Source organism: Plectropomus leopardus, chromosome 1 (assembly GCF_008729295.1).
Source record: "Plectropomus leopardus isolate mb chromosome 1, YSFRI_Pleo_2.0, whole genome shotgun sequence".
Lineage (NCBI taxonomy): Eukaryota > Metazoa > Chordata > Actinopteri > Perciformes > Serranidae > Plectropomus > Plectropomus leopardus.
The window spans coordinates 6482229-6496496 of NC_056463.1; the positions used below are offsets into that span (position 1 = coordinate 6482229).

The 14268-nt window shown below is 36.2% G+C and overlaps 2 protein-coding genes across 2 annotated transcripts; both read left to right on the top strand.

Moving 5' to 3' along the window:
* The first annotated feature begins 2767 nt into the window (after positions 1-2767).
* On the top strand, positions 2768-9486 carry htatip2 (HIV-1 Tat interactive protein 2). The gene is made up of 7 exons (XM_042488794.1): positions 2768-3124; positions 5411-5600; positions 5700-5807; positions 7227-7364; positions 7497-7558; positions 8351-8590; positions 9170-9486. The coding sequence occupies exons 1-6, from the start codon at positions 3000-3002 to the stop codon at positions 8565-8567; spliced, it is 840 nt and encodes a 279-aa protein (XP_042344728.1). The 5' UTR covers positions 2768-2999; the 3' UTR covers positions 8568-8590; positions 9170-9486.
* A 1481-nt stretch (positions 9487-10967) lies between these two features.
* LOC121944463 lies at positions 10968-13987 on the top strand. The gene is made up of 4 exons (XM_042488256.1): positions 10968-11099; positions 11208-11269; positions 12026-13448; positions 13914-13987. The coding sequence occupies exons 1-3, from the start codon at positions 11077-11079 to the stop codon at positions 13342-13344; spliced, it is 1404 nt and encodes a 467-aa protein (XP_042344190.1). The 5' UTR covers positions 10968-11076; the 3' UTR covers positions 13345-13448; positions 13914-13987.
* Positions 13988-14268: the final 281 nt, after the last annotated feature.

Consider the following 14268-nt stretch of genomic DNA (forward strand, 5'->3'; position numbering starts at 1 on the left):
GTTTTTGACAGAAATAAAGCCAATTTGCTTGAGTTTCAAAGGGTTAACTCCCCCTTGGCAAGACAAGTTTTGGATACAGAACACAAGTTTCTAAGTTTTTAAAAGATTTGTTTGTTTCGGAGAGGAAGAAACCTCTGTGGATAAGTTGGCTCCTGATGAAAACATGCTGGATAATGAAAAGTGAAGGAAATAGCTGGGAGAAGTTTTAGCTCGTTGCAATCCACCGCTACACGCCACTGAATCCCTCTAAATATTACAATTTACCTTTCACCTTTAAGTGAACTTAATGCAAAATATTTGTATTTCAACCTTGGTGTTGTTAACATCGATCCCTGGTCTAAAAGCGCTGGTGTAAACGCTGCTATTTAAAAAGAAGAGGACAGACTCTTCACAGCTACATAGTCCAGCATTTAAGGCTTTTTCTGCTGCATAAAGTAAGAGGGTTTGATGTCAAAACAAAACTCCTTTAACTTAACATTTAAGTTAGTTCCCTGCAACTAGAAAAGCTAAGCTCTCTGCAGCGGTTAACCATGAAGCCTTGGTGCAGGTAGGAGTGTTGTATGAACGGGCAATGGGAGTGCTGTAATAGAGTATTTCTACACTGAGGTATTGCTCAACTTAAGTAAAATATGTTAGAAGTTCTTCCACCACTGGGTAACATGCATGTCTACAAACAAAAGAGAAGGAAGAAGCTAAACTTTCATAATGATAAACTGTGTGGTCTTAGCTCTGATGACTTTGGGCAAAACAAAAGCAGACACAGTGGTGAAGAATTAATTTTAAGTGTGTAAGAAGAGGTTTGAGCTTTAGTTCTATGCCTTCCCGCAATACAAAGCAGATGAGATTAAAATAAATACTTAATAAATACTTTGCTAAGGGCAAAAAGACTATTATCCCTAACGAAGACGGTAGTGATAGTTTTACATTTTGAAAGACTACTTAATTACGCTTTACACATAACTAGTTATGTTATGTAACAGAATTACACATTTAAATTACAAAATAAGTGTAATTGTAAAAAGTCAAAGCTACTGAGGAAAAAAATGCATGATCATACTACAGTTACTAATCAAACTGTTTTTAATTACAGAAGGGTTACATCCCAGCATACTGTTTTTGGTACAAAAGCTTATATATAGAACATAACATTATGTTTTCTTCATTATATTGAAGAAGTGAAAAGTTATTCAGTGTGTTCACTGTTGAGGTTACACTGCCTGGTTAAAATTGATGTTTTTTTGTACTTTATTGCCCAGCTTAAAACATTTGTTATTAAAAATAATCAAATAGCAATCAAATGTAATAAGTTACATTACTTTTTACCTATCACATTTCAAAAGTAACCTTCCCAACACAGTGCATACACAGAATTTTAATGTCCTGTCATGCTCAAATATACATTATGGAGCTCTACTTTAAATTTGTACCACATTTTCAAAAAGGCGAAGGTTTGCACCATTAATTCAATATTGTGTAATAATGATGGTGAGCACGAAACATCTAATGCAAATGTGTTCAACACTGGTAAGGCCAAGGACCCCTTAGAGACCTTTTTATCTCAAAAAGTCTAAACGTGGTCTTGAGGTCCGGCCATGTGTGATCTGCTGAGGAATCTTCATCTCAGTCTGCTGCTGTAGCCATTACTAACACCACATAACCATATACAACTGCGAGCTGATGCCCTATCCTCTCTACCTGTCTCTATTAATGAGCTGCTAAATCTGAGTCACACATGTTTGAGGTAAAGGTACGGGAAAACCACTTCAACAAACAAACCACATACAGAACTGCATGATCACAGTTTATGGACAAAAAAAAATCATCTGACTTCAAAGTAAATGTAACGAGTAATGAGAATCTTCATAGAAATAGAGTCAAAGGTAAAATATTTGCCTTTCAAATGTAGTGGAGACAAAATAATACATTTCCAAAAATACATATAATCAAGTTAAGTTCAGATAATCAAAAACTACACTTAAGTACAGTACCTAAGTAAATGTACCTTGTTACTGTCCACCACAGGGAGGAGACTTCACCTTCTCAAAGACAGGTTGTCGGAAAAGGCAAAATATTGTAAGATGGGATTTATATTTGTACAGTTTTATTTTATTTGGTGGATAACTTTATTATGTTCTCTGACTTATTTAGATAAATAAGTTGATTTTATTAATGGTAAATCCATACACTGTATTGTTTTTAAGTTGCTCCTGTTTTAAGTTAAAATAAGGAATCACGTTGTGGTGCACCTTCCCTTTAAGGGCAAGGATTGTTTAGATATGAGAGATGCTTCATGTGTATTCAGTTGAGTTGCGGTCCTATCTTATCTCATCTTATTGTTGCAATGGACATTAAAAAGTGACGGCTGAACGAAGAAGATGTCCCCATGCTTTCCTTACCCACAACCCTCAGGTAATCAACCTTTTAAGTTAAGACTGGAGGAAGGCAGCCTTAAAATATGTGTATGTTAAAGTGCAATTCAAAAAATGCTTTAATTTCTTATAAAGAAAAGAAACTTTTTTAAAAATATATAAAACAGGCCCCCTGCAGTAACTCTGAGTACCCCCTAGGGGTCCCGGACCCCCTGCCAAAGACCCATCCTTTGATGAATTAGATTACAATTGAGCTCAATGTGGGTTAACACCAAATATACAAGTAACACCGGTAAAGAGACACTTATTATGTTTTAATGGGCCACGATGGGTGAAAATGTCATATTGAATATTATAGGGATTTTTTTTTCAAATGCGCATGCGCGGACCTTAAAGCATTATCTGCAGTGGTGAACGAGGATGAGGACGAGGCTTTGTGAGATTCTCCATTTCTCTTCGGTTAATCACAATACCAAATCAATAAATAAAATATACAATTTAAAGTACTGATATGAACCGGTGCCATCGATCACTGACGGTGTTGATCATTTCTGACTCTTGACTCTTGAGAGCACCGTCTGCTAAGATGAAGCAACCAGGAAGTGCTCCGTCTAATCGTTGCTCATAGCGATGTCTGTTATGAAACTGCTGGTCACCGCCCTGGGAAAAGCGACCGGGATCTTCACTGTCGTAATTGTTGTCGTTGCAGTGGTTCTGAATTATTTCGACGACCCCGTTCCGGTTAAATACACCAGGTAACGAACAGCGCAGATCTCTGTTTGCTTCAATGACAGCTGCACGCGACACATGCATGCGTTAATGCGGCTGCTGTCTCACACCAGTTACATGCAGGACGGTATGTAGTGTAACGTGAGCTAAATGCCAATTTAAGTCATGTTTAATGTCAACTGCAGTGGTCCCACCACCAGTATAAACCTCCAGTATAAACGTTGTAAGGTTTTATTTATGCGAATGTGAATACAGAATAATGTGCTCTGCCTCTGTGCTTCTACATGTTTTCTCTGCCTTAAATGTTGCTTCAATAACTGTCACTTCTCGGGTACAATTCAACATGGATATATATTTGTCTTTTTTCAGATAACGCGCCGTTTTACCCCTATAAAAACCAAACTGGTTTGGTTTCTTTCAGAAAAACAAGGAAAAGGCGATAAGCAACTCATTATGACATGGCCCGAAAAATGGCAAGATATTTGTTGAAAAACAAAGAAAGAAAGAAAATTACCCGCAAATAAGCACAAAAAAGTAAATTTAAACAAAAAAAGGACCTAAAAAATGCTGAAAATAAAAAAAAAATTCCCCTGTAACATAAATGTACATGTATAATTATAATACTTGTATAATACATATATATAGTTAATTAAAAACAGGGATCCCACATATTTTCATGGATTTTTTTCCCCAAACTTTCCCCTGACATTTCACATTAAATTAAAAAAATGTTTCAGAAGAAATGTATGTGATGGTAAACAAAATGCTGTTCCAAAACTTGTGATTGTGAAATTTCATGACTTTTCCTGGTTTTCCTTGACCATAGGAACCCTGTAAAAAGTAATTATTAGGTTGTTTCTTTTCACCTTTTTTTCTTGTTTTTTTTTTTTTTTTTTTTTTTACTAATTTATCGCAATTTCAGGGACATGTTTTGCCAAGTTTGTTATTGTTTTTTGTTTGTTACCCTTGTTTTTGAAAGAAATCAAATCAATTTGCTCAGGTCTCAAAGGGTTAAATAGCTTGTAAAAGGCATCTGAACACAGCATGAGAAAAGTGATGTCAATCCAGGTTTCAAAGAGTTTAGTAATGGGACTTTTACAGTTTTTTAAATTTATTTTTTTTTTTATATTCTACCTTAGCATTCAGCTGTCTCATTGGCTGTAATGTTTTTTCACCTCATCTTGTCAGTCTTGAGAAAGACACAAATGTTGTCTGTCATTGTCAGTCATTTTTAATTTTATAGACACAAAAGAAATGTCTACATCTTCAGCAAAGTCTTTGGGTGCTCAAAGTGAAGACATTTCACTGGTACAACTTAAAGTTTTCCTTTCTGGTTGTTTTTCAAATATAAACAGTTATCAACGGTAATGCCCAACAATGACTAAGCACTTTCAGGCCTGGCATGTAGAGATGCCCAGACTTCACTTCATTTTGATCCTCTGATTGGACCTGTTAGACTGGTTTCTGCTTCTATATATGACAGGGGTACTACTGTTAATTAATCCATTATTCAGCTTTCAGCTCTGCCTGCCAGGTTTAGGCAATATTTCAGTTTCCAGGTTTTTAAAGCAGTGCAGTGCATTTGCGCTCTAAGATTTAAGATATCTGTATTGTCAGTAATGCTGGCTTAGATTAACAGAAGAACCCCATTGGTAATCAGAGTGAACGTCAAAGCAAATCCCTTTAAGAAACTTAGCATTTAAAGCTTCTTTTCTGTTACAATAAACAATCTCAACTCGCAAAACAAAACTAGGACTGGATTCTGAATTATATCCATCTTCTCATATCTTTGTCATAAATTGCAGTTTTTATTATTTTATACATTTTATTAATGCTGTCTACCAAGGTTGATGAGTTGATGAGAATTATACACTTGCAGCTCATAGATTGACATGGTTTTTTTCCTTTGTTATAATTTCCATTTTTAATAATTTTTATATATATATATATATATATATATATATATTTATATGTTAAAGTAATTTCAAGTTTGGGGGATTTTTTTCTTTTACCTTTAGGTTTCTTTCTATGTTCTTTTCAATAATTTTGAAGTCTTGGAGTGTTTTTTCTAATTTTAATTTTTTTTCTGTTCTTGTCATGAAACTATACAATGGGAGCTCATTTATCCAACTGCACCATGAATTTACCATTTAGTGCCCAAATGAGTATATAAAAAACATGCCCTATGCCCAGATAGTAAACAACTGTTCTCCAGCATGTTTCACATTGTTACACAAATTGCCTGCAAAAAGCACGTGTGTTTAATTTTCGCCTTACCTGCACTCGTGTGTGATGTCTGCTTTGGCACACAGCATGGCAGAGGACATGAAGACTCTGGAGGAAAACTTCAGGCAGCAAAATAAAAGCTGTTTCATCCTCGGTGCCTCTGGGGAAACAGGCAGTGTGTTACTTCAAGAGCTGCTGGGGCGCAACATCTTCTCCAAGATCACTCTCATCGGACGGCGACAGCTCACCTTTGAGGACAAAGCGTATGAAAACCTGGTCAGTGGGTTGATTGAGACGTCAGTTAGCTGCCATTGCTCGTAATTCATTATTTGAGTTATTTGAGAGTGAAATTTTGTGTGTTTTCTATGCCTCCAGGTACAGGAGGTGGTGGACTTTGAGAAGCTTGATGATTATGCTGCTGCCTTCCAGGGCCATGATGTTGGCTACTGTTGTCTGGGAACGACCAGAGCGAAAGCAGGGGCTGTAAGTGTAAAGAAGTATTTCACCGATATAAAGAAGGCCCTCATCCTAATTCAGTCAGCACTGCCTAGTTTAACTGTTTAATCCGAGTTTTAGATACAGCGAGATTGGTGGGTGTGTCTCTTGATCAGCTGTATACTCTTTTGAGTCCGCTGAGGCTGCGGCTGGGTTGGTGGCCAATACGAAAATGCGCAAGCACAGCCTGTATTTCGAGTAACAGCCTCAAGAGCCAGCGAATCATCACCAGGCGATGTAAATCGTGTAATCTGACAGTGGATAACTAGGCACTGGTTAGACAGAGGAAAGTTTACCACAGGTCATTTACCCACATTGTTATTATACAAAGCTGGATGACTATCAGCAAAGTATCCTTTTAACTTTACAAATCCAACATGTGTACTTTTACAGTGTTACAGTCAAGATTTTTCTGCTGTACTGAAGCACAGAATTACAAAAATACTGTACATCTGTTGGGCTTTGATGGGATTGTTGGTCTATAGCAATGACTCAGCAGTTTCTTAGCCATGTGCAACATTTCCTCTAGCACCTGACTGATAAACTGTCTAGGTAGTGGTTGAATGTAACTAAGCACATTTGCTCAAGTACAGTAGTTAAGTATGAATTCAAGGAACTTGTACTTTACTGGAGTATTTTCTTTTCATGCTACTTCATACTTTTTACTCAACTACATTTCAGAGGGGAATATTGTACTTTTCACTTCGAACAGTTTATACAAGTACAGCTGAAATGAGTAGTTGATTAATCAATTAGCTTTTTGTGAGCTAATTAATTGCAAATATTTTGATAAACATTTAAGTCATTTTCTGTATTTTTTAATAATTTCAATTTTTTGTCTTCTTTTTTTTTTTTCATTTTTGAGTTTTAGGAGTATTTTCCCCTATTATTTTCTAGTTGTGAGTTATGAAGCATTTTTACTTTTTTTCGAATTTCGTTTTACAGTTTTGAGTTTCTGGGATGGTTTTAAATATTTTATTGTAATATTTTTTATATTTTTCAGAGTTTTTTGTGTGTGTGAGTTTTTGTTAAATTCCCCCCCTATAATATCTTCGTTTTTTCAGGTGTTTTTAAAAATATTTTCTTTTCAATAATTTTGAGGTTTGGGGTGTTTTTTCTAATGAAATAAAATTAATTTTAGTTTTTTTTATATTTCTCTGCATTGGGTACCAAAAGTAGAATTTTAATACTCTCAGTTTTTTTTCCTTTTACTAAAGTAACATTTTTAATGCACTTCAGCTCAAGAAAAGGAACTGAACAATTCTTCCACTACTGTGAATACACTAATATATCAAGTCTTTGTCTTATCTTTGTTCTTATTAATTACTGCAGTCATTGCAATATGAACATGTGATTTGTTTCTGTCAAAATATTTATTTTTTCTTTTATTTCCCTCTTTTATTTCAGGACGGATTTATCCGCGTTGATCATGACTATGTCCTTAAATCAGCTGAGCTCGCCAAAGCAGGAGGCTGCACACAGTTCCACCTGGAGTCCTCCAGAGGAGCCGATAAAAACAGCAACTTCCTCTACCTCAAAGTCAAGGTACTTTTTTCTTCCTTAACTGCTGGCCACATACTGATGTGCTCTTCTTTCTCGCAGCCTAAGCTTTACCTATTTGTCTCATTAAATAATGACTGTCACTGAAGGATCAACATGAAATGGATTTTCTTCCAGGGACAAGTGGAAGCAGATATTGAGGCGCTGGGTTTTGACAGATATTCCATTTACAGACCAGGGTGAGTGATTCAATCATTTTATGAGACGGATTTTACACATGAGACAGGAAAAACTGTCCCCAAACTGAACTATACATACATCAGGGTTCACACACTTCCTGGAAACAGCTGACCGATTTTTCAGTAACTGAAAATGAAAATGAAAAATAAGGTAAAGAGTAAAACATCCTGGAAAATCATGTGTTGTCCTGGAACATTATTTCAACCATCTTCTATTTTCTTTTAGCTGAGTATGAGCTTCAAGGTTATCTATCAGGGCTCCCCAAAACAGATAACATCTGAAAGGACTAAGTCATGTTCAGAATCATATTAATGTTAAACGGATAGTATTTTAAACAGGCTGCTCGTGGTTATTTTGTGGACACACACAAGTCACAACACACAGCAGCACATGCAGGTTGGATGGCAGTACAAATTATGTGGCCTAAACTCTGAATAATGTAAATTGCATTATTATTATTATTCACTGTCAGCCAGTCTGTCATTCCAGCTAGTTTGAGAGCTATCAGTGGCTCTGAAACTGTCATTTTTTTCAGGTAATTTTCCTTTTTTTTAACTTTCCTGTTTGTTTATTTGGGTTTTTTGTGGGTATTTTCGGCTCATGTTCTTGTACTTTTGATTAGTTTCTTGCTTGTTTCTGGGTCATTTCTCCTTAAGTTGCTCGTTGTCTTCTTCTCATGTTTTTGAAAGAAATCAAGCCAATTTTCTCAGGTATCAATGGGTTAAATAACCCAGTCCAACACCAATACAAGCTCTAAACAATAAATACCTTTATATTTTTCCTCCCAACAGGGTTTTGTTGGTGGACAGACAGGAGAGTCGGCCCGCCGAGTGGATGACCAGGAAATTCTTCGGTGCCCTTTCCTCCGTGTGCTCTACGTCCATGTCCATCCCAATCCAGGCGGTGGCAAAAGCGATGGCGTCAAACACTCTGCTTCAGCCTGAGCAGAAGACGGAGATCCTGGAGAACAAAGCCATCGCCACCCTGGGAAAGAGTGCAGGGAAATAAGAGAGAGCAGGAAATACACTGAGGTAAGAAAAAGTATTTACACTGATAACAGACAGTATGTAAGAGTAAAGCTCCCTGACTCCGGGACATCTACTGTATGTCTAATGACATGGATGTCAAACCATTTAGACACAGGGCACTGAGAGAAAGTTATCTGCTTGTTATTTATCCCTTTTTAAATAAACATATTATCCCAGGACAAGGACATCTGGAGCTCTGTTTATAGAACAAATTAGGTGTTATAGTAACACGATTGGATGATTTTAGGAATGATGAAAAATCCAGAGGAGTGAATCCAATGTGTGTTTTGACTGATGTGTGAAAAAGGATCAGCCCCTATGAGAAGTTATATCACTGTCTGTCAAACGCGGCGAGCTTCAGTCACCTTGCAAACTCATTTTGATAAAGATCTTACGCCTATACCTCTGAGAAGTTGAGTTTAAAAGTACACTAAAACAATAAACTCCCTATATTAAATGTACAATTTATTATATTATTTTTGCTCTAAAGCTGTACACGTGCAAAGTTAATTCTTTAGACTTTTGACGGTTCAAATTTCACTGTGACTTTCACACTACACTTTTTCTCCTGTTTCTTTACAGGTCATTCCAGCAGATGTATAGAGACAACTACATAAACATATTTAATCATAATATTGTATTTGGGTTTCATTGCTTTTGGTATTAAATTATATTATAATATTTTCATCAGGGAATTATTGCCATTTGTGCTGAGAGACGATGTACTGACCAACTGCCTTAAAGTAAATGCTGAAGTCTATTCTGCACTAGATTGAAATGATGGATGTCTTTTATATGTTTTCATGAGATTATCATCAATATTTCACTGAGGTGTGTGATTTAGGAAAATGTTTCCATATTGACTGTATAAATAAATATAATATCTAGTGTCTGAACTATTCAACAGCTGTGTGGCATACTGTATATTACATGCATATACACAACATCTATGCTGTGCTATATGAAAGTTAATATATTTGTTTATTTTAGATTTAACAGTATGTATAACATGCTGATTCTCATTCTTGGGTTTTGATATATTTCATTGCTTTATGTGAAGCAACACAAGTTGTGTTCAAGAGGTGAAAAAGAAATTTTATTTTTCTCTCATTGATCTAGCAGCGCCCTCTTGTGACTAGAAGTGGTTACATTCATTGGGCTCAAAATACTTCTATGATATGCGCTCCTTCTCCTCCACAAATCTGTGGTTAACATTTCAGTCCTTAAAAAAGTTATATGCATGCAAAGTTTTGAGCAGGCTAACTGAATCCTATATAATTCTTTATGGTGAAGCTTTCGTTTGCAATACAGCTTCAAGATGCTTCATGTATGAAAAATCATCCGTCTGTGTTCGGATAAAATCATGGCAATGTGTTGTGTGTAACACATTATATAACATGGATGTAAAATTACAGTTAATTTATTTTTTAAAAAAAAAAGTAAAGTGAGGGATCCTACGGTCATGGAAAACATGTTAAAGCCATGGAATTTAATAAATGTTTTTAATAAATTAAAAACATTACAATATTACATTATATTACATTATGTAACATTACAGTGAATTTATTGGGGGGAAAAAAAGACCCCAATTTTTGTAAGAAAACGCTCTCCAAACCTGATTGATTTGTAAAAAAAAAAAAAAAAAAGCCTATTATTATCATCCATAAAATTGACTTCTCTTTTGTTCTTCTTTATTAGTAATTTTTGGCAATTTCTTTAATTTTCTAGGCTATTTTTGTAACTTTTATTTCTTAAAAAAACAGTGTTGGGCAATTTTTATAGTAAACAAACTTTCGGGGTGATTTTTTTGATTGTTTATTTTTTCCTTTAAAAAAAAGGGACAACTTTTTGAAAGAAAATATCACCAAGATGACACTATTTTTCACAGGCAGAAACTGTGAAAACAGAATTTACTGCTGGATTTTCATATTTCTGAGAGTCCTTGAACATCCTGAAATTCTGATTAGTTTGAATCACATGTTTGAAAACACGGCAGACAAGTGGGAAAAGAAAAAAAGGGGTCCTAGAAAAAATCATGGCAAAGTTTTGCAATTTTATCCATGAAAATATGTGGGAACCCTGTAACGTTAGAGACACAAAACACTGAGTACAGACAGTCTGTGGGTCCATATACATTTTTTGATCTAAAATATGCAAATGCTTGCTTCCTTCAACACAAGCTGCTACCTTAACAAATATTATGGCTTCTACACAGTATTCTGCTCATTTCATCAGAACTATGGCATTGAGTGGGAGAATTTACCTTCAATTGATCTTATTTGGGGGAAAGTACAGCTTTCTCATCTTCCTGCAGCTCTGGGTGTTGAAGTCCAAGCAGCAATTAGTTCAAAATGAAGAACAGCTGAGTTGATCTGCCTCTCATGCTCAGAGGATTGAAGCAGGGCTCCGGCTCTGTGCTCCCTGTTACAACACATCAGTTGTAGCATGAGTTACTATTGGGAATAGAGCAGCTGGAAACAAGCTTGACAATGAGCGCTACACATTGTTTGAGGTAAATTGTCCTGTTCTGTGTCATTTCTGATTGCAGTTTTCTTAAATATTTACTTAAATGTACTTTGGAAACTTCTGATATTAACCTGTGTTGCACTTTACTTTGCAGGCTGTTTGTGCTTTGCTTTTGGCTGCTGGTTGGTGATGTAAATTGTGAGAATACTCAGAGAGGTATCGCACAATATGTCAATATGCAACTTTAATTAAGGCTGGGATATATGGAGAGAATCAGACATCACAATATTTTTGATCAAATACCTCTATGTCAGTATTGCAGTGATATTGTGGGGTTGACTGTCGGTGCTTTCACACATTGCTTTGCTTGGGGGCCACTTCTTGGACTTTGGGAAGTTTCTAATATTTTAGGACATTTCTAAAATTTTAGGATGTTCCTAGAGTTTTAAGGCATTACCAAGATTTCAGAACATTTCTTGGATTTGGGGATGTTTCTCAGGTTTTAGGACATTTAGGATGTTTTTTATGATTTTGGGACATTTCTAGGATATGAGGATGCTTTTAACATTTCAGAACATTTCTCAGATTTTAGGATGTTTTTCAGATTTTAGGATTTTTTTAGAATTATAAAATCTTTCCAGGATTTCATAACATTTCTTTGAGTTTCGGACATTTCAGGGATTTTTGGACATTTCTAGGATGTTTTGACATTTTGAGGATTTTAGGACAATATTGTGCATCCCTACTAATTATTGCTAACCATTAACTTATTGTCTTTTAAAAAATCTCATTGTATAAATATTTTGTAAAAGCACCAATAGTCAACTCTACAATAATGTCATTATATCTGGTCAAAAAAATTGCTATTTGATTTTCTTCATATTGCCCAGCTCAAAATTAATATTGTAATATAACTGAAGTGAGTTGCCTGTTGTTTTGGAAATTTCCCATCTGTGTGTTTTGTTTCAACAGGTTATGTCCAACACGTCCAAGTGGGACAGGCCCAAAGGGGAGTCCACAATGACAACAGAGACGACACAAGATGGAGAGAACCACCTATTGTCAGAATCCCTACAGCTGGTTACAAGACATCAAGTGTGGACAGACTGCAAAGTGGCAGCATTTACCCCACACGAGAAGATCACACCACTGCCTCCAAATCATCACAAATCATAAGACGTTATCCTGTTACTCCCAAGATACAAAATGTACCAAAAAGCCAAATCAACCAATTAAAACCTGGCTTCAATTCACCCTCAGTTATTCAAAGACGAAGTGATGTGGCATACAACCGCCCTGGACACAAAGCTTTTCCTGACGGCAAGAAGATTCACCAAGCAAACTCTGATTCTGTATTCTCCACAGGTGCAGTTCAGGTTCCATCACAAATCTATAATACCAGAATGAGGTCGACAGGAAGTTTTTCACCTGTTCAGGTTGACAAAGTCCCATTTAGCCTTAGACACAACAACAAAGGGGCGCCATTCTACTCCCACGGCAATAAACAAAGTCTAAATATTCAAGCTGTCAAGTCTCAGAAGATGCACGTAAACCCCATCGAACAAAATATATATCCACAGGAGTCACGTCTCACAACCAGACCCAAAAGTTTCAATCAGGGCAGAACAAACTTTTTACAAACAGTTTTAAAACCCAAAGACAAGCAGACTGACTCAGTCGTGGAGGGACAATCTCCTGACAGAAATTCAGCAGGAAAAAGTGACACAAAGACTTCTTTTCCAGCATGGAGTCCCAGGGCCTATAGCAGCGATATGATGTCTGAAGCCAGAGGATACACTCACGTCCGTCGCCTCAAGCCTGCCTTTGACAAAAAAACGCCCCAAGCTAGTTCTAGAAAGATATGGGAAACAGGTTTTTCACATGTAATACACAATTCAGGCGGTTACAACCATGATTCAACAAAACCAGGGTTTGATCATCCAGCATCAAGTGAAAGGCAGCAAAATTATAATTTCGGAGGAAGCAGACCCAGCTGGCGTCCTGCCCCGCCAGACCGAGCACCAAGTCCTGTCCAAGGCAAATTCAAACCTTTCCAAACACATCCTACAAATGATGCTACTCACACATCAGACAGTGAACTCATTCCCCGTCAGACAACCCTTCCTCCTAGTTTGAACTCTACTTCATCAATCGTTCCTTCAGTCGCCGCAGAATGGAGCACAAAGTCTGCTTCACCCACACCGACAGCGGGCCGAGATGCAGAGCTTACACCTCAAGCATCAAACCACGAAGGCCACATTGAGAGTTCAACAGAAATTGGATCTTCCTAGATTCCTTCCAAGATTTCTAAATATCATGAATCCATCAACCTGGAGTTTAAACTGACCTACCACATGATGCTTTCACAAACATGGGTGGCAACAACAGCAAGAGGGTAAGCTTTTGAGGTTAATTAAACTGCAGCATTTTTGGCATCTTATATATATTTGGAGCTATATCTGTTTGCAAGAATGTGAACGCCAAAGTTGTCAAGGTTAACCCTTTGAACTCTGAGCAAACTGGTGCGATTTCTTTAAAAAAAAAAAATGCAAAAGGCAACAAGCAACTTGGTTCCACAAATTGCAAGAATGTAGATTTAGAAAATGACTTTAAAAATCTAGGAAAAAAAAAAATATAATTATAATTTCCTTTTTTAATTTTTTTTCTTTCTTTTTTTAAAACAATTTTCAGGCAATTTTTTGTCCTTTTTGCAAATTTCTTACTCAATTTTTGGGACATTTCTTCTTTTGATGCTCATTGCCTTCTTCTGATGTTGAAAAAAACAAGCCAATTTGCTCAGGTTTGAAAGGGTTAAAGCAGTGATGGAATAACTGTTAACGAATGTTTTTCATCCCTCCAGATTTTAAACCAACCAGGAGATTGGCCGCTTGACCAGAAAGAGTATGAACCTGAATAAAAACATTTAAAACTTTGCCTAATTTGGTTCCTTCATTTTCTCTTTTCAGAACGGTTTTGCTACAGTACACCATGAACAAGAATTGGTTAGAGATTAGTTTGGAAGTTAAACATAATGGTCTGATCTAATTCGGAGTATGTTTTCAAGATGTAATTCACTGTAATTATCATTTACCCTTTGAACCCTCGGCAAATTGGTTACATTTCTTCAATGACTAAGAAAAAAGGAAATGTCCCAAAACATGCAAGAAACTAATAAAAGCTACAAGAAATTACCTTGAAAAGAAGTGTTTAAAACA

Coding starts and splice junctions, on each gene's coding strand:
- htatip2 (XM_042488794.1), top strand. CDS start 3,000: ATGTCTGTTATGAAACTGCTGGTCACCGCCCTGGGAAAAGCGACCGGG. Junction 3,125..5,410: donor GTTCCGGTTAAATACACCAG/GTAACGAACAGC, acceptor TTTGGCACACAG/CATGGCAGAGGACATGAAGA. Junction 7,559..8,350: donor TATTCCATTTACAGACCAGG/GTGAGTGATTCA, acceptor TCCTCCCAACAG/GGTTTTGTTGGTGGACAGAC.
- LOC121944463 (XM_042488256.1), top strand. CDS start 11,077: ATGAGCGCTACACATTGTTTGAG. Junction 11,100..11,207: donor AGCGCTACACATTGTTTGAG/GTAAATTGTCCT, acceptor TTTACTTTGCAG/GCTGTTTGTGCTTTGCTTTT. Junction 11,270..12,025: donor TTGTGAGAATACTCAGAGAG/GTATCGCACAAT, acceptor TTGTTTCAACAG/GTTATGTCCAACACGTCCAA.